At 36.6% G+C, this 21,899-nt stretch overlaps 1 protein-coding gene across 3 annotated transcripts in view; it reads right to left on the bottom strand.

The window, feature by feature from the left end:
- alpha-Catr (alpha-catenin related) overlaps positions 1-21,899 on the bottom strand; it is a 791,894-nt gene that overhangs the window by 80,686 nt on the left and 689,309 nt on the right. For all 3 annotated transcript variants that reach the window (XM_081755693.1, XM_081755675.1, XM_081755683.1), the window contains one exon: positions 18,148-18,336. In XM_081755693.1, coding sequence (XP_081611819.1) covers positions 18,148-18,336 — 189 coding nt within the window. The remainder of the gene's footprint in view (positions 1-18,147; positions 18,337-21,899) is intronic.

Here is a 21,899-nt window from a genome sequence, read left to right as displayed (position 1 = left end):
GCGCCAATGATTTTAAAGGAAAAATTCAAATGAAGATTGTATATCCAACTGTAAATATAAGAAATAAGGAATCCATATTCATATCAGAACGACGCTTCAGGATGAGAAAAGGAAGTCAATTCTGCTAATCACAATCAAGTGATGATGTCCTACCATCCGACACCTGCACCAAATTATATCTTTCCTGAACATTCAGAGCTATTTCTCTGAAATAATAACACAGTGGATTGCTGAAGGAAGCACTACAACAGAACTAAAAGTTTCTTCAGTTTTTGAGTGTTTATCTTCCTTTAAAACCTCAGGAATATGGTCTCAATTCCCAGAAAAGCGTCTTCTAAAAGCCAAAGGTATAAACTCACCGAAATAAACTTTGAAATTTACCTCTTGCTTTAGATATGTGGGTTATAATATGCCTATTTATCCCTGTCTCCCTGGATGGATCAAGGGTACACAGTGGAAGAGAAACCATTGATTTTTGTTGAAGGGAAGAGAAAGTTTGTAGTTTCTGCAGCACAGAGAAGCCAAGTGAACACAATTGAAAAGCATCAAAAGCTCTGATAGTACGAGTAGTTAGGCAAATTTCTCATTATATAGATCTGTATTTTAAAACCTTCACAAAAGAAGCATCCTCCTGTATACCCAAATGACCAACAAACATAAATTTGGTGTGAAAGATCTTAGGGTCAAATCCAGACGAGTGTTTTTGGTGTTGGTTAGTGTTACCTATGACACCAAGTTGTAAATTTTATAAAAGAGTCATCTCCATTCTCAAAGAATGCTTCCTCGTTTCGATTCGATTCTCTAAAAGCTTTTCTCGTATCGTTTTATAAATTTTATAAAAGAGTCATCTCATCTCGATTCTCAAAGAATGTTTTTTTGTCTCGATTAGATTCCCTAAAAGCTTTCCTCGTCTCGTTATATATTTTTTAAATTAATAAGATGTCATTTCAATTCTCAAACAATGCCCTCTCGTCTCGATTCGATTCTCTAAAAGTTTTTCTTCTCTCTTTTTATAAATGTTATAAAATGTAATCTCATCTCGATTCTCAAAGAATGCTTTCTCGTCCCCATTCGATTCAGTAAAAGCTTTTCTCGTCTCGTGTTATAAATTTTATAAAAAGTCATCTCATCTCAAAGAACGCTTTCTCGTCTCATTTCGATTCCCTAAAAGGACGATTCTCAGCGTTACGTACGGAACATTTGTACACAAAAACTGCTTTTTTAAACAAAAATGTGTTTTCAAATAAAATAAAAGGTATATTATTTGAATATGATAAACATGGGCCTAACAAGGTGGCACCACACCATACAGTATACTTCACGATACCACACAAGGGAGTAAAGAACAATAATTAGCAGGCGCGTGTATCCATACGAGAAAACAAAATCAGCAAACAAAAGGTCACCCTGACCTCTGAGCTGAACTTGTGAGCTTTACTTATTAGGTGGTTTGAACCACAAAGCCGAATGTAAGGTGGGAGAGGAATGAAAAGAAGTGTTGGCTTCTCTGTTGTTTCTTCAGCGGTGTCAAGTCGCGAGAGATACAAAGTTCACACTGTGCAATCGAGGGTTGGAAAAAAAGTTTTAAATTCAACTCAAAAAATTTCAACAGCAGGTTACAAGAACTGGATGAAAGGGTTCAGCGGTCCGGCTGCTGCATATAGCTCGTGTAATACAGTAAGTTGCGAATCTTAAAACGTTGATAGATGCCCTTGATTGATCATAAATTACTTTATCAATTTATGTGGTTTATATATGAATCAAGTAACACTAGAACAATGTTTAAGATCGAAGATTTGGGTGATTTAATATTGGCCATGAGGCTCGAGACGTTTTTCATCTCGTCTCGAATTTAAAAAGGAACTTATCCTCTCGTGGGTAACACTAGTGTTTGTCCAGCATAAAGAGGTAGTTATGGAGCAGCTCAAATCAAGAGAGGGAGATTTTGGATTTGGAAAGCCATACTGATATATATATATAGTGGACTGTTTAATTTGAAGTCCAAGGGTACACGAAAAACTTCGAATTATCCAACAACATTCATTTTCACATATATAACAACAAACAATCCAAAGTACTGTGCATCAAAAACATACTCATATGATGTAGACTTTACCTTTAAAGCAGCTTATTATTTGCGTGATCGAATACCACAAACTAACAAACGACATTGACTCCACATAATTCAAACTACGTGTACAATGGAAAATATATTTACGTACAACACTACAACATACATTGAATAGCACAAACAATTAAACACCAGTTACAATTTGAATATTCTGTTCTCACTTTTAAGAAGTCGTAAATCTCATTTGCTTAAATTTGATTGTTTTTGTACGGTCAATAAATCTTGAATTTCATGTATTGCGTGGAATACGATATTAATAACATTTGGTTGACTTTATCAATAATTCATCTTAAATTTTCAACCAATTCTGAAACAAGATGAAATTGGCACATGTTCTCTATCTTTACTTCTTCCCCAACTCACGATCTTTATCATTACATAGATTTTCTATTTATCTTTTGTATTACTCTTCCGTATGGCTGCATCTGGATAACAGAAAACACGTTAAAACTGTATTTCTATGTTTACATCTGCCCAACGTTAAAAATTTTCAACTGTATTTACTTCGAATTATCCGAAACATAGGTTCAAAAGTTTGATTTATCCACGATTTTTTTACTATTGTTTTCAATACAGTTTTCAAGGGGAATGGACTTCTGTTCGAATTATCCAAGTTCGAATTAACGAGACTCCACTGTGTATATATATAACAAATGAGCTGATCACACACACAACCTAAAACCAAAAGTCACACCACATAGTAATTTAGTTACAGGGCACTTAATAAACATTTTGCACAACACTCTGTTCCTGTAGAGATAAACTTTTGATTTTAATCCCATACAGCGCAATGAAATTCAATCTTTAACGTCCCTCGATTTTGCCCTTAGGTTGAAGAAGATGAGTGATTAATGGAACTGAAAGGTTGTGAAATGACTGGTGGTATGAGAATGTGGAAGAAAACGGGAAAAATTCGAGGAAACACACGGACATGATGTTGTCCACCACAAACTCAAATTGCCTGGGATCGACTCGTACTCAGCGCTCTACCACTGAGCCACCGTGCTTCCTAAGTGCTGTCACAGTACTTCTAGTGTTGGTTGAAAAGCAGCTGAAGAGGTGGCGCACTTCGACTTAGAAAGTCAGATATTCAGGAAAAGAGGGGCAATATGGTGGTCACACATACAAGCGAACACGTAGTAACTTTGGCATTGTCTTGCACAATATACAGGGTGGTCCAAAAGTGGGTATACAGTCAACTCATTGTTTTTTATATCATTTCTTATTGTTATCCATCAGGTAGACTTAGTTTCTTTATTATTTGTTCTTAATGTTTTTTTTTTTACTTATATCTTAAGCTCGGAACAGTTGAAGCAAATAAACCTGTAAGCTAGAATGTTATACTTGATCAATGCACTGGTGTATACCTACTTTTGGGTCACCCAGTACATTATACTGAGGACATTTATTTCTACCGCGACAAACTTTAAGATTTTTAATTGCATAATACGTATTGTAATACAATCTTCAACGTCCCATAATTACTGGTTTGCAGAGCCGGATTTAGGGGGGTGCAAAGATGCACGTGCACCCCCTTCGTTGTATATATACACTACCTAAAGTGAAAAGCTAGCAGTGAGTTTTGCAAAATCAATAGTTCCTGTCAATTTTCTGAAGGATAAAGGAAGAGGCTTCATCGAGAGCAGACACTGAGCATTTCCAGGGCAATTCCTAATTCACACCACAGATGCCTAAAGGCATTTAAAAAACTCAAATTTAATTCACATGTACCGGCTGTTATTTGGTGCACCAACCCTCAGAAAATCCTGGATCCGACCCTGCTCGTATGGTATGGCATCTTAACAGGTGGGGGGGAGTATAATCGGTTATTTGATTGAGTAGCGCTTCTTTTCAGCAACGAGGTTATATGACACGGGGACATATAGTTTAAGCTGTAATACGAACTACCTAATGCGTTCAATGCTCTCCCATCGGGAAACGATCCCCATATGCACTAAAGCTGCGTGTGTGCTAGCCACTAAACCAGAGTGAAGGCTAGAGTAATTGTCAAATTATTAGGGTAGATTTAAAGCGAAGAACAACAATCACAGAAAGTCCAGTAAATTCCATCCCCTAGACTTGCGGAATTCACGCATAGTTTGGAGTTTTCTCGCAGATATATGGTTAGCAAACACGTCTTCCACATGGGATTCCAGGGATCGATTTTTTTTTTTTAAGTATCCATTTCAAATTACACAGGTAATAATTATGTATGTTAATGGATGTAGCCAAATGATTTCTACAGAAGCGAAATTCAGATTGAAGAAATAGCTTGAGCAGTGTTGGCAACATTAATTACATTTCCCACTTCTTCAACACCTTGAATTCTTTGTGCTAAGTATGAAAATATGTAAAATTAAGTTAAATAATTCTGTATATAGAACTTACACTGGATGTAGTATTATGCAATGACAAATTCGTTGTTATTTTTCCTGAAATATTTCTATTGCACATCCAGTGGCGTACGCAGAAATTCATTAGGGGTTGGGTTTAAAACACTCATTCTCTTATCTTCTCAGGGCAAATGTGATTTTTATATACTTTATATTGAATTGACGAAGTACGGCTACTCGCTGTCTCCACAAAATGTTCCATTTTGATTATATCGGAAACATGGTTGGACGATTCTATAAGTACAAGGCAAATTGAGATTCCAGGATATTCAGTCATTCGCAGTGACAAAGGGAGGGGTGGAGGCATGCTGATTTACTACTTAAAACATATTAAAGTGAAAGTTGTTGACTTTTAATCTAATAACGATGTTTATCAAGATATAGAAATGTTAAATCTTGTTGTTAATGTGAACCACTTGTCAATTGGTATTACTGCTGTATATAGATCTCCCAGCATACCATATAGGGAATTGTCAGCGATCGAAGATGCCGTATTGGAACTATATCCACAAGTCGACCAAATATTCGTTGTTGGTGATTTCAATTGCGATCAACTCTGTCCAGATAAACAAGAAACTATTTACTTGAAATCTATTATTAACATATTAGGTTTCACACAGTTAATAAATGAACCCACGAGAGTCACTGAAACTACCGAATCTTTGCTAGATTTAATTATTACTGACAGCCCGGAACAGGTACACTCGTTTGAAGTTAGTCCACCCATTGGAACATCAGACCACAGCGTAATTCACGTCACTCTCAAGCTTCATACAATATCCAAAACTCCCAGTAGAGTAAATCAGTGTCGTACTTACGCTTCATTTAATACCGAATCGTTTTATCATGTGATTTTTATTACAACTGGGATGATATTATTCAAATGGAAACAATAGATAATAAAGTTGATTTTTTTACAAAACTCTATACTTGACATTTTTGATAACCATGCACCGCTCAAAACGAAAAGGCTATTTAAGAACACTCTTCCCTTTATTTCAAGTAACACAAAACTTTTAATGAAGTTGCGTGACCGTGCTTACAGAAAATATAAAAGAACGAAGAATCAGTTGCATTGGGAGGATTACAGACGTTTGCGTAACTTCACAACTACTGTTGTGCGACAAGAAAAGACTGCGTATTTTTCTGATCGTATGAGATCTACTAATGATGTACGTAACATTTGGAAAACTTTGCGTGATCTTGGTGTAGGTAAAAGCGATTCATGCTTGATTCTTCCAGATGATGTAAATGACATTGAAGCTATAAATTCACATTTCACAAGTGTCTATAAAATGTCTGAGACAAGCACTGAAGTACTTGATCAACAAACGCATTGGCTTTCATCGCGTAAACTAAATAGCAATATTGAAACGTTTAAGTTTCACACTGTAAACGAAACAGAAGTTAAAACTGCAATACACAGTATTAAATCCAAGACATGTGCATTTGATGGAATAACAGGAAAAATGCTTCGACTGTATGTTCCGTTTATTTTAACTCCACTTACTCACATAGTAAATTACTCATTAACTCAAGGTTGTTTTCCAGAACTGTGGAAGTGAGCGAAGGTGGTTCCATTGCCCAAAAAGACAGTTGTACAGTCGCTTGATGAGCTTCGTCCCATCAGTATACTTCCAATTATCTCCAAAGTACTAGAAAAGGTAGCATTTCAGCAATTAACAACTTTTATCAATAAAAATGAAATATTGCCTGTTACTCAATCCGGCTTCCGTAAAGAACATAGCACAACCACAGCCCTTTTAGAAATTACAGATCCAATTTTGAATTCAATAGAAAATTCAATGGTAACAGTTTTGGTCTTGTTGGATCTTTCGAAGGCTTTTGATCTAGTAAATCATGAACTCCTACTGGCCAAAATGAAATATTACAACTTCTCGGAATCAGTTATTAAATGGTTCCACAGCTCTTGTAGACAGCAACAAGTAATACTAAGAGGAGAAAAGATTCAGATATCTACCCCATCCCTGATAAAGGCAGGAGTTCCGCAAGGTTTAATATTAGGTCCCCTATTATTTTCACTCTTTTCAGCAGATCTTTCTACAGTCATAAAACATTCATCAGTTCACTTCTATGCGGATGATACCCAGATCTTCATCAGTAGTACTCCTGAAAATATTATGGACACAATAGAGTTACTTAATACGGATCTTTCAGCTGTTAACAACTGGTGCCTTAAGAATGGTCTTTTACTTAATCCATTAAAATGTGTTTTCACTGTATTGGGAACATCACATCAGTTGAGCAAAATCAACCCTGATGACCTAAAAGTAACTGTAGTGAATTCCAGTATTCCATTTTCTCCCTTTGTAAAAGATCTAGGCTTAATAATAGACCAAGGGCTTAGCTGGAATAAACACATTTCTGAACAGTGTATTAAAGCTAAGCGCATCTTACGACAGCTTTATAAATTGAAAGGCTATTTATCGCAAGAAACAAGACTATATCTTGTTAACACTCTGATTTTGCCTCTGTTCGATTACTGCGATTCAATATATGGTAGCTCTCTCTCCACTCAAAATACTAGAGCAATTCAGAAAATACAGAATTACTCTATACGCTTCTCTCTCAATTACAGGAAGTCTCAGCATATTCTGCCGGTACTTAATGAAAACAATATCCTAACCATGTCCCGAAGACGATATCTCCGATACTGTTGTTTACTATACAAAATAAATTCACATAAAGCACCACCTTACTTGCATCATAAATTAACATGTAGATCAGAAATTCATCGTTACAATACCCGAGGAAGTAATAAGCTGAATATGCCCCGGCATTCTTTAAAAATAACAGAGAAGGCATTTTCAATCTCGGCAGTAAGAATCTGGAACTCCCTACCAAAGTCAATCACTGACAAACCGTATAATTTATTTAAATCATCACTCCAAACATTATTATTTAGAGATCAGAGACAAAGCATTGGCACACATGACAGGTTTACTACAGTTTGAAATTGGACTGAAATTGGTATGAAATTGGACTAGCAGTATGAATATAATTGTTTTTTTTTCATTTACATTTACTGAGTGTTTTATTTATCATTAGTATTATTGAATGTATCATGTTATGTTGTTATTTGTATCTTGTATCTTATTTGTGTCTTTATTTTTTTCTTTCTTTTCTTTGTAATGATCACAAGGGTTAGGTGGCAGAGCAGCCTCCGGCTGAACCTCGCCCGCTGAAATAAAGAGAAATTCAATTCAATTCAATATAGTAAAGTTTAATTTTCAAAAAACATTTTGCTCGAAGGGAAGTTGAACTCCGAACCCCCATCGTACACCATTGCTCACATCAGCATTTGAAAAAGTGAAAATTCTACGCAAGCCCCATAGTCAAGGACTGAATTTACGGGAGGAGAGGATGCAAAACAGATTTCACCGCCATTGCACCGCATTTCCTCTTGTAGAACTCTGGAGCCGCCACTGGTTTTACGCCCTATGATAATGCCCTGTAGGCTGAAGAAAACGGACGATTAATGAGAATGTTGGAGAAAACGGGAGAACGCCGATAAATCCCACAGACACGGTGTTGTCCACCACAAACTCACAATACCTGGAATCTAGAAGTTAAAAACCTGGGGGCCAGCCAGAACCCAGACTATGATAGGAATATCATGAGTTAACTATAAGCTTAACTTATTTTTGTTACCCAAAAAACTACGGGGGTTTAGGTTCTTGGCTCTAGGCTAGATCCGACACTTTATGGAATCGAAACAGGAACCAAAGGAACTAAAGCTGAGAGCTCTACAACTGAGCCACCTCTTGTTTCAAAGAGAAAGTTTAGTTAGATAAAGAAAGTACAAAGAAGAAAAAATTTCGTAATAAAGCTAGGAGTTTTGTAATAACAATAGAAGTTTTGAAAAGAAATGGTTAAAATTTTTGTAATAAAACTATAAGTTCCACATTTGTAAATGATTTGTGTTTGTGTGTGTGTGTGTTTATGTATGTGTGAAAGCACAAACAACGTTGACGGTGATAAAAGAAAAAGAAATAAAACAAAATTGTGTTGGAGGAAGACAATGCACAAAGTTTAGCGCATGCGTCTTTCAATGCTTGCTCGCCTAATGTGTTCTCCTGTCAAAAACAGGCTGACGTGGTAATTTGCGATCAGTGAGAGACAGTTTAAACGGAACTCAAGAGAGAAAGAGAAAAAGAGAAGATAAACAGACTCCAGAAGCTACTTGTTGGAGACTTTCAAACAGAGAAAGCAGCAGTCAGAGGAAGACACAGTTTAAAACTACATTCTTCTGTTCCTACTGCTAGTACTACAGCCACGCGTAAACTGCAGATCGATTTCATCCCGCATCATTTTATCTTCAGTTTCTCTCAGTTAATTTGGGAACAAGTGTACTGAAAACACCGCAGAGTGAATCAAGATCCCTTTTACTCCTGATTCCACATCATTTATTTCAGGAATAATGAACGAATGACCTACCGGATGTGGTAACAAAGGCTGCAATATCTCCGATGCATTTTACTTGATCCATTTTTGTTCGAATTTTCAGTAAATCACAGACGGTGCTACGTGATATTTTACTATCATACTGGAACATTTCCGTCTTCTTTGTACAGTCTTATTCAACAAACAAACAAACAAACAAAATACGAGCTATAGCACATTTTGCTCTTCCAGAAGTTTTTTTTGGGGGGGAAATGTCCCCTCCCGGAGCTCTGAAAGTACTCCCCGGACGAGTCCAAAATAATACGTCTATAATATGATAATAAATAGAATACTACCGTGTGAAAATAATAGTATATGTGCTTCTCCGTATACTAAGTGCGCCTTCCTGAAACATTTTTTTTTTTGAAAGAATTTGAATACGAGAATACAGAGAGAAGTGTTTGCAAGAGGAGTTGCACAGTTATTACACCTCCACAATGGCCACTATGATCTCCCGACCTAGCATGGTGTGACAATTCACTGTTTATTTAATAATGTTTATTTCTGTGCCATGAACAGCCTAACGGCAAAAATACAAATCAATAAAATAATAATAATAATAATAATAATAATAATAATAATAATAATAATAATAATAATAATAATAATAATAATAATAAGAAGAAGAAGAAGAAGAAGAAGAATTGCTGTTTCACAGTGCATTCCTTTGGTGAGCGTGAGATCTGTCGTGTCTATTTGAATAGTGTAGGTTTTGATTCCCAATGGAATCTCACGTAGTTGAAATCCTATGTTAATGTTTAGATCCACGTCTCATATAGTCTCGGTGCTGAAAGGACGTTGAGCTTCAAACACCAAACCTTTCGTAAGCGTGATCCCAAGATCGTTTACACATGAGAACACAGAATTCTAAGTTTTTACTAGGAATGGGCACGAGTCGAGTTAAAACTCGAATTCGACTCGCGTTTCGAGTCGAGTCAAAGGTAATTTTCTCGAGTCGAGTTCCGAGCCGAGTCACTGTTTTTGAGGTCGAATTTCAAGTCGAGTCAGTTCGATAAATAAATTTAACTCGTTTCGAAATCATGGCCTAATTAGACTGGAAAGCGAAAGTCATGAGAAATGTAAGCAGTAATGTGGAGTACTTTTAGTTTTGCTCACGACAGGGGACACTACTCGCATCTCGTCTCGTCTCGATAACGAGACAATGGATTTTTATAACGAGACAGCCTCAAACGACAATGTCGTGAGCACCAACTGTACATTTCTTACTATCAAGGTATATATTGTAGTTCTTACCATCAAGGCTGAGACCTGCATGGTCGAATATTTGAGCGCAAGCAGAAGCCCAACCGCATAGTGATGTCAAGCGGCTTTGCTCGGTTCAACTGAGCGAACAGCTCGAACTGGCTCGGTTGGGATGAGTCATCCGTTCGGCTCAATTGAGCCGATAGGTTGAGCCGGCTCGTTTGGTATGAGCCATCGCCTCGAGCCAGCTCCGTTGAAACGAGTCCATCGGCTCGGTTCGACTCGACTCAACTGAGCCAATGGCTCGAACCGGCTCAGTTGGGATAAGTCATCAGCTCGGTTCGGTTCGGTTCGGGTGAGCCAGGTCGGTTGGGTGAGCTGTTGAGTCGGCTCATTTCTCGATTCGGCTTGATAGTGAATGAACTGTGAGCCGAGCCGCTCAAGCCGTTGAAAAATCTAAACCCGGGTCGAGAAGTTTTGGCCGGCGCCCTATAACTTTTAACAATTTTTGGCTCGAGCCCAAATGCTTGCTTCCCTGAAACTCAAACCCAGAACCTCGTAAATTATGTCCTTGCCTCTTGAAGACTTCTCGACGACCTAGATTGGCAGACAACTAGTTTTTAGTATTCAGATACAAACCGCCTATCTTTCGTGGTAACACACGGCGTTATAATAATAATAATAATAATAATAATAATAATAATAATAATAATAATAATAATAATAATAATAATAATAATAATAATAATAATAATAATAAACGTAGTAGTAGTAGTAGTAGTAGTAGTAGTAGTGGTATGGTTGATAATTATAGTGTCTATGTAGGGTATTTGAAGAGAGTATCTGAAACTACACACAGGATTCAGCTCGGTTTGGATGACTCGTTTTTGGCTCCACTCGACTCGAAACTCGACCTGAATTGAGTTGAGTTCGAGGAAATTTTTCGAGCCGAGTTCTCGAGTCGAGCTCAAAGATGCCTGTTTCGAGCGAGTCGAGTTTCAATGAAAACTCGCTCGAACACGCTCGTGTTCATCCCTAGTTTTTACCATCACCGTGAGGTTTCTGGTACGTTACATGAATTTAGAAATAGAAATCTCCGATCTAATATATTTATGTTTTTATGCAACACTATGTTATGAAAGAGGCCCTCTTATTATTGTGAGATGTGAACCACTTTGCATCTGTTGTAGATGCTGCGTGCGCACATAGTATGTTCGAACCGTACTCTTCTACAAGAGAGATAAATCACAGGACCTCACCAGTCACCACCAGTCTAATGGTGCTGATAGGCAATCGCACACTATCAAGTTGAATCACATGACTGGTGACAGTTTTTCGTGAATTCTAAAACGATCAACTGGCTGATTAGATAGTGTACGTTCAACCAAATGGTTGAATCACTTATATTACTTGATCAGAGCAGATTTTAATAGCAAATTTTCCCAAAAACCCAATGGTATGGTTATTTTTGTGAGTGATCAGAGCATGAAATCTGAACTCCGTTATTTCTGCGTAATAGTTTGATAATCACACACACACACACACACACACACACACACACACACACTATATTATATATATATATATATATATATATATATATATATATATATATATATATATATATATATATATATATATATATATACAGTGACTAGCAGAATTATTCGGACAGATCCAATGAAATACATATAACTTGCTATGGCTCCGAAATGAAAATATATTTTGTACACAACAATACATAAGAAAAAGAAGCTATATACGGATACCTAAAAAACACAATCAAGCGTGTAGTTGCTGTCAACAGAATGGATATAATTAATCGCAATGAAAATCATACCCAAATTTTCCCCAGCAAAATTATTCGGACACTACGACATTTGTGAAATAATGTCAGCACTAAGAGACGTGGCGCTAGTGCTGAGGGCTGTGTTAAGTACTGTAGTCGTTATCGTGGCAGTTAGGTACAACAATTCGTTGTCAACACGAAGAATGAGTCAAAGAGGAAAGAACACGACATTTGAAAAGCGGCAATTAGCAATTTTTCATTATGAAAAAGATAAAAGCTGCAGAAAAATTGCAGAAATGTCGCAAATGAAAAAAGTACAGTATGTGATATTATCAAGGGATACAAGGTTGAGGATAGAGTTGATTTCCTCCCTAAAACGGGACGTCCAAAGACATTTACGGAGAGACGGGAATCCGCAATAGTCCGAAAAAAAAAAGGATCAACGAATCAAGGATCAATGAAAGGATCAGCAAAAACGAATCAATCAGCTTCAAACGTCGCTGCCGAGGTTGGAGAATAAATGGAGATCGACGTGAGTCCCGATACAATTAGAAGAGTCCTGAGAAGAACTAGTTTTCATGGCCGCGTAGCATGCAGAAAGCCTCATATCAACAAAACAAAAAAGAAGAAAAACTAATTTTGCGAAATAATACCAGTATATGGGTGCCAACTGGTGGAACTACGTGATTTTTTCTGATGAAAGTAAGTTCAATATCTTCTGTTCTGATGGGAAGGTAATGGGGTGGAGAAGAAACAATACCGAGCTGGAGGAACAACATTTTCAGCCGTCAGTAAAATACAAAGGAGGGAGCGTAATGGTATAGGGCTGCATGTCAGCGTCTGGAGTAGATGAGTTGGTGTTCATTGAACAACACTTCTACCTGCAAATTCTCAAAGATAATTTAAAGAAGAAGGCAGAAAAATGTGGATATTAGATACATTCAAATTCTACCCGAAACACAGCTCATATTGTAAATCTGTGGTTACTATACAATTGCCCAAAGACATTCCATCCCCCTCTCCAGTCTCCAGATATGAACCCCATTGACAATTTGTGGGATAAACTAGAGAAACAAGTTAGAAATGTGTTATACACTAGACAAGCAAGTTCGAAATGTGTGATAAACTAGAGAAACAAGTTCGAAAAATATGCATAACCTCGAAGGCGCATCTGAAGGATGTGCTTCGTCAAGAATGGGCCAAGATTATTGTTACATACACTCGCAAACTTGTGAATGGTATGCCAAATAGACTACACGCAGTTCTTAAGCAGAAAGGACTGCCTACTAGATATTGAGTTTTATATTTTTACTCGATAAGTGTCATATCTGGTCAGGTGTCCGAATAATTTTGCAACACCCGAATTCGTATTGTGTTTGTTTTGATCTCCGTACTTTACATTGTTTGTTAAGTTATTTTATTTTCGAAGTGTAAAATTGTTTATGTTTGTTGGATGTCAGAGAAAATGATAGCATATTATTTGCATTTGCTTTTTCTTCGAAATAAATCCCATCTTTTGTTCAAACACTATAGTGTCCGAATAATTCTGCTAGTCACTGTATATATATATATATATATATATATATATATATATATATATATATATATATATATATATGTGTGTGTGTGTGTGTGTGTGTGTGTGTGTCAAAACTTGATGCCATTTCTTCTACTATTCTGCGATACTGTTCTCTTAATTAATGATTTTCAGAAAGTATTTCCAAAAAACGGTTAATCATTACGTACAGGGTGACAATTACTGAACTATCTTATATATAAAAGAGAACGCACAAATCCTTTGTTTCCTCATCACGCTAATACGGCTGAACCAATTTCTTTCATTTTTGGGGGGTTATTAGGATTTGGACCCTAGATGGTTTTTATCATATCACTTTAATTTTTAATTACCAGTGTCTTGAGATAATTGACCATTCAAGTGTCCATAACGTACAAATCCTTTGTTAGTTCATCATAGGTAAAAATAAACGTATTTATATGCAACCCGCATGACCGTGTCACTCGGCGGGTTAACATAAATGACAGGCGATATAATGTTAACATTTACTGCAATCTACTATGGTTTTTATCATATCACTTGAAAGCGAAAAAGTAAAAATTATCTAAGTAACACCGCAGCGAAGCGGGGCGGGTTAACATAAATGACAGGCGATATAATGTTAACATTTACTGCAATCTTCTATGGTTTTTATCATATCACTTGAAAGCGAAAAAGTAAAAATTATCTAAGTAACAAAGTTTATTGCGTTCCGGGGTGACCGCAGCGAAGCGGGGTGAACGCTGCTAGTATGAAATAAAACCGCCATAATTTCTGAACGGTTCGCGTGAGGATGTCAAAACTGCGTGGCTGAGCGCAGGGTATGATGGGAATTCGTGTGCGCATGCGCACGCAACGTGTTGATGTCGGCCATTTGCAAGTGAAAATTAAGATTTATAAGCAAAATTGGCGCATTTGGGGGACTGAGAATCCGCATTTCCCAATGGAGAAGTCTCTCTATCCTGAACGGGTGACGGTGTGGTGTGCAATGTCCAGCCATGAAATAATCGGTGCGATATTCCTTGACGGCACGGTGACTACTGCACGATACGTGACGGTTTTGGAAAATGATTTCATACCCATTATCCAAAGTGATCCTGATTTTGACAAGATAGTTCATGCAAGACGGAGCTCGATTCCATCGGACCATGAGTGTATTTGACGTCCTGCAGGAGTATTTTGGTGACCGCCATATTCCCCGGATCTAAACCCACGTGATCCATTTTTATGGGGCTATGTTAAGGACAAGGTGTACAGCAATAACCCCAAAATCATTGCCGAGCTGAAAACAGCCATTCAGGAGGTCATCGACAGCATTGATGTTCCGACGCTTCAGTGGGTCATGCAGAATTTTGCTGTTCGCCTGTACCACATCATCGCCAGAGATGGCAGACATATCGAACATGTCATAACCTAATTCCGAATGTCTGTAGAGCCGTTTACATGTGCAATACAATTAGTTGATTTTAGTTTAGCGTCCCTTTCAGCAGCGAGGCTATATGAGACGTGGACCTACTGATTAACGTGGAATCCGAACCACATGAGCTCCCGCCGGGAATCGAACCCGGGTCTCCCACGCCAAGTTTAGCGTACGCTAACCGCTTAGCCACAAGGAAGCTCATGTGCAATACAGTTTGTGTACTACGTAGTGTGTCACTAATTTCCGTTTTATTTCATATAGTTCATTACTTGTCACCCTGTATGTTTTTCTGCCTTATGTTATTTTATGATTAATGGACTTATGCCAGACAGAACTATGTTACCCCTACAAAAGAAAAGAATCTATATATTTATAAAAATCTATAGATAAACCATATGCATTTGCAGTTTTAGGTGTGATTACGAGGTGTGATCAAAATATGCGGTGACTAATTTTATTAGGAACAAACTAATATGCTTACATGGAATTTGATTTAATCTCCTTCAAAGTACTGTCCATGGCTACTAATGCACTTATCCCAATGTTGAATTTATGACTGGAAGCACTTCTGGAAGGCTTCTTTAGGAAGGGTGTTTAGCTGCTCTATCGTGGTTCTCTCAATGTCAGAAAAGGTGTCAAAACGTTTTCCTTTAAGCACGGTTTTAATTATTAGGAAGAACCAGAAGTCACACGGCGATTTGGAGAGCACAGCGAATGTGGAATAGATAGGAATATATTTTCGGCCTAAAATTCGAGGATCAAAAGATAGGTGTGGCACGGCGCATTTTCGTGCTGAAGAAGGAAGTCACTTACCCATTTAATCGGCGGTTAAAATGCTTTTCACAAGCCCATACGAGATGTTTGGTTCTTCGATCATTTGAGCCACTTTTTGCGCGTTTTCATCTGTTCTTGACATTGAAGGACGTTTCGATCGTTGCTAGTTTCCAACCGACTCCTTGCTCCTGTTGAATCACTTATATTACTTGTAAACAATTTTCAATGCAACCGCTTCAACGGCATACACTAATTTTGACATTTCGTGAGCATCTTTGGCAATTTTTTTTTTTTTTTTTTTTTTTTTTTAGCTTACAAGGGACATCACCCAATTGTCCGGCTCCGATTTCAATGAAATTTTTCTTGCTGATAGAGGATATGTATTCATTATTTGTGATGATAGAAATTTTTGCCATGGTGCATGTTTTCTATATATATATATATATATATATATAAAAGAGAACGCACAAATCCTTTGTGAACTCATCACGCTAATACGGCTGAACCAATTTCTTTAATTTTTGGGGGGTTATTAGGATTTGGACCCTAGATGGTTTTTATCATATCACTTTAATTTTTAATTACCAGTGTCTTGAGATAATTGACCATTCAAGTGTCCATACGTACAAATCCTTTGTTATTAGTTCATCATAGGTAAAAATAAACGTATTTATATGCAACCCGCATGACCATGTGACTCGGCGGGTTAACATAAATGACAGGCGCTTTGAAAGCGAAAAAGAAAAAATTATCTAAGTAACAACGTTTATTGCGTTCCGGGGTGACCGCAGCGAAGCGGGGTGAACGCTGCTAGTATATATATATATTTTAATAATTGTTAAGAGTTGTGATGTGCAGAAGTCACTTACTTCCCTTTGTAAACGGAGTGTTAATGAAAGAACAAAGATGTAGATACATATAAGGCCTAGGGGGAAGTCGTATGGTAGGAATGACCTTGACGGCAGCCATCTTTAAATCCGCCATCTTGAATTAAGGTCAAGTTTTTTAAATGGGAATAGAGCAATACGATACATAATTTTCGGCTAGAATTTAATCAGGAAGACAATGGTGAAGTTAATTTTAAGATACGCCCATTTGGGGAAAAGTTACAGGCATATTAATTGTTTATACTTACTACATGCGTAAGTCCCTTACCTCCGCTTCTAACCCGCGTATTAATGATAATAAGTGGATAAAAGCTTCGGTAATATATATTATGCCTAAAGGGAGGTGATACGGTAAAGATATCCTTGACGGCAGCCATCTTGAAATCCGCCATTTTGAATTAAGGTGAAGTTTTGAAAAATGAAAACCATAGCATGTGACACTTCATTTTAAGAGCAAATTTTCCCCAAAACCCAATGGTATGCTTATTTTTGTTCTATAGTTAACCAGTATCAATTTAGTACTGCTCCCAATGTGCACCAAACGTCCATCATTCGATCTTTCAAATTTGCAACACTCCTAATTTTCATCGCATGTTTTAAGGTTCCAACTGGCACTTTGCAATTGTTGCCATGGTTCATGTTTTCTAAATTTATTACATTTTTAAGAGTTGCGATTTGTCAGTTCGTTAATAGTGTTGGGATAAGCATCCAGCAATCTTTTTGAATTTTGAAGACTTGTCATGTAATTATTTACTTCCTATACCTGCCCTTCAAAATCTCGTTTACTGACATGAATCACCGCACAACGAAACAACTCCAACTTTGCATTCAGGTAATACCGAAGACGTACCTTGTAATAAATAGTAGATGAGACGAGAAATCAAATGAAAATTCACTTCAAAAAGGAAAACGAAATATGATTGTTGTGTAAATCAATGGTCTTTTGTTTTATTTTATATTTATTAATTTATTGTATATTTATTTATTTATTTATTTTCTATGGCAATTATTTAGCTAGTCAGTCAAAAAAGTCATTCGTTTTCTAGCGATTGTTGTCGATGATTCATGTTTGTAAGATTTCTGAATTTTGAAGACTTGCAATGTAATTATTTATTTTAAACGAGAATACTTGAAGAACCTACGGACCTATGTGACGTAAACAAATACAAATGAAATTATAACAAATTGGTATTATACGAACACAAAATTATCAGGAAATGTAGCCTACATATTGCGCAAACGACAACCAATAAAATGTTTTTAATAAATACAACTTTAAAGGAACAACAGCAATGATAGAAAATATCAAAGAGGCATAATATGACTGTTTGCAACACGCTGTTTGTACCAGGAAAAAATATGAAAACAGGTAACTTGTTTATAAAGAGGAAAACTTAATCGAATTCCCGATCAATACTGATTATAAATCTTACAAACATGAAACTTCCCTCAAGAGACGCCACTGACTTAGACAATCCACCAATAAAAAATATCCGAACTTCTTTCCATGTTTATAGCAATTTCTTCTTACCTCAGCTGGTCGCGACTGAATGCTAGCTCCCGCACTATCTGGGCTTTGAACTTCGGCCAACTGAGCTGCCGAATCCAGAACTCCATCCTTAACCACGTAATGAATAAGGTCCATTGCTCTTCGCATCTGACAGAAGACGGTGTCGCGGTTCTCTCGAGCTGACGGGCAGTCAGGATGCCTTAAACACGTCTGGAACACAAAAAAGCACAAATGAGATTAGATACATAACTGCAAAACATATGACAAAGACAGCAGAATATCTATATACAACTCATAAGTAGGGTAGTCAAGTTTTTGTTTGCTGGGCAAGTTTTAACGTTTTTTTTTTTTTTTTTTTTTTAAATCTGAGCTTTCATGAACATTTCAACTTTAATGAAGAAATAACTATGTTTCACCTCTCTTTTTTCATTATATCAGGAAAAAACATTTAATTACTGCATTTTGAAGAAAAATATGAGATCAAGAATGAAAGATATAATCGATTGTTCGATAGAAAAAAGAGCAAATTAGTGGCTGCAATGGGTTTTCTAGAACAAAACGAATTGTTTGTGGTTCGATTCCCGGCGGGGGCACTCGGCCGAAAAAGTGTAAAAATAATTTTTTTCTGGCCAGCCATCCTCAATGAGATTTTCCTCTCCACACCAGACAAATGCCGGGGTGGTACCTAACTTATAGGTCCCAGGCCACTTCCTTCCTTCCCCCAACCCTTTCTTCCTTCCCATTCTCCGGATAGTGTGCTCGCCGCGAGACGTCATCCCTCATACGCGACGGGCTAAACATCCATAGATGCCGAAAGCCCAGAAATCTAAATCCTGAATTGTTTGTGGAACCAATTGGAGTAATGTTCCTTGATAAAAATGTTTCAGTAAAAGATTAATAGTGTTCTGAAAATGGAATAGTTACACTAAGTCGAAAAAATGTCATTTGGAACATGCATTGACGACAACTTCTGTTAAGCAATGATCTTGGAGCTACAACATCATCAAAACTTATTCTGCGATTACTGGCAGGTCACTTGCCGCAACTGAGAAGCTTCCATGCTCCATGATCTTCCGCTAACCTCTTAGTTTTCATGTACGATTTCTCTGTTTTGATATCGTCCATCAATCTAGCCTTCTTCGCACCTTCCCTCTCTTTCCTGCCACCATACCTCCTCGCATATCCCTCATGATACAGTTTCTTCTAAGACAATGTCCCAACTAGTGTATCCTTCTCTTCTTAATAATATCTAAAATTGTTTCTGCTCCACCATTTCTAACACCGTTTTCCGCTCGACCAAGCTAATTCGCTCCACTCTTCTCCACACCGACATTTCTAAAGCTTCCAGTCGTTTCAATTATTATTGACAACGAATTATTATTATTATTATTATTATTATTATTATTATTATTATTATTATTATTATTATTATTATTATTATTATTATTATTATTATTATTATTATTGGACGACATGCTTTCTAATGCCACGAGGTTTTATTCGGTATTCACAAAAACTACACTAAAAGTCAGAATCAGTTTCATCTCAATAAGTGCCATCATTCTCGTACAATATGAGTTTAATAATTTTTTTTTTCAATTTTCTGGAAAACTATGCAGCTCAGTGGTAGAGCATTTACCTCTGGTACGTGGGGGCTCTAGCTCGATACTCAGACAAGAAAGTTTGTAGTGGAAAACATCGTATCCGTGGGGTTTTCTCAGGTATTCCTGTTTCCTCCTGCACTGACAAAAAATTATAGGTGGCGTACTTAAAAAGGTAGGTTACATGCGTAATTCCTGTAGTTTTCGGACTTAACGTAAAGCAGACGTATAACTGAAAACGCATGTTTTATAATACTTTCCGTATAAGTGTTCCATCTATACGTACTTTCCGTATGAAACAATATAGGCGGCCAGGATCTTACATACAAATGGACGTATATAACATATAGCTGACGAAGGTAACATAAGTATATGCATGTGATATACGGAAAACTGTTAGATGTCAGACACCCTGCAACGGCATGATGTAACATCTAAGGGCAGTGTGTATGTAGCATATGGATAACGTATTCTTCATACTGATTTCTGTAATAAGTAAGAGGATTCCGTATATTTGTACGATATAGCGCTGTCCGGAGAACGGAATTTTTCTCAGTGTGTTTCCTACCAATTGTAACATCGTCATTCTCTTTAATTTATTCGTTTCCCTTAGCCTTCAGGGCATAAACGTGAAAAGTTAAACTGAAAAAAAAAAATCGAAAGCTATGCACGTGCTTTTATACTCACGCGTATCCTTTGTTAAGCTCAATATGATCTATTAATTCGTGTATATATCAACTTTGGATATATTTTTTTTTCGTTAAATGATAATGATACTGCAGAATTATATTCTAATAAAGCTATCTATCTAACTAACTAAAATTATCTATCTGTAAACTAACAAAACAACATTATATTTATTTAGTACCCGATCATCAGAGAATTTTCTTCTTGTCTCTAGCAAAAACTTTAGCATTATAGCTTCTCTCCGTTTAGATCCGACTCGAATGGTCTTCGGATATGAGTGTTGTTGGCGACTCATCCAAGTTTATACCAACGATCCACGAAATGATTCATAAAGATACGTGAAATTTTTGAATGGAAAGACTCCTGGCCAGCAAATACAGCAACATTCAGGCTTTATATTATTTGTATCCATATAATACACACTTATTTATTTGGAGAATATATATTTATTGCTCCAATAAAGTTTTATCGATCACGAGGCACTATTTTAAATTCATTCTCTGGCGTCGGTATAGAAACAACCGTAACAGAGATGCGTAGCACTTACAACACAGCCCGCAAATGTAGCACATCAGGAATATTATTTATTTATTTATTTGTGACCAACAACACGACAGGCAAAGCCCAATTATAGTGTTGGTGCATTACAAAATAAACTTACAATAATTTTCTTGAACATATTATAGCTCATATTACATATATCAATTTCGTTGTGTTCGATACATAATTTGTTATAAGAAGAGCATATTCTCCAGATTGGTGACTTCAATAATATGTTGGTCCTTGCCTTTTTGCAATAGAACAGGCCAGAGTTGTCAACACGAGTTTTAAGTGTCGGGACACGAAAATTTAGTGTCGACATCAGATCTGTACAATTAAACTCATTTTGTACTATTTTACGAAGAAAGATCAGATCTACCACATTTCACCTTTGTTCTAGTGTAGGGATACAGAAGTTGTCTATTAATGTAAGATAGTTTTCGTAAGATGGATAGATTCTGGTACTCTTGTATACTAAGTATTTGATAAGTAGGGGAAATCATATTAATTCAGAGGGATTCTACAATATTTTTTTTTTTAGCTTATGACGGAAAAAAAAATGTCCGAATATGCAATAAGTATCATTAAGCTTAACAAAATACTATAGGCGAGTGTTATTCCTTATGTATAATTTTCGAGGAAATCGAGAAAAGCAAATACTTATGTAAATCTAAAAATTTCTGCTATAAGCTAACCACGTCTCCTATTACAATGTAACTGATACTAAAGTGAATGATGACTAACATGTTTTGTTTAATCAAAATACTGTGCATAGGATGTTTCAAAACAACACCGACAACTTTTGTGAGATGATTCCTGACACTAAGATAAGACAAAGTTTAGACCGACCTAGGTGCAGAAATCCGTCATTTAGGAGTTATAGGCTCCGAATATATATATATATATATATATATATATATATATATATATATATAGTGGCGTATT

The sequence above is a fragment of the Thermobia domestica genome, chromosome 1, assembly GCF_964235325.1.
Source record: "Thermobia domestica chromosome 1, izTheDome1.hap1.1, whole genome shotgun sequence".
In the NCBI taxonomy this organism is placed as follows: Eukaryota; Metazoa; Arthropoda; class Insecta; order Zygentoma; family Lepismatidae; genus Thermobia; species Thermobia domestica.
This window is presented reverse-complemented; position numbering and strand designations above follow the sequence as displayed.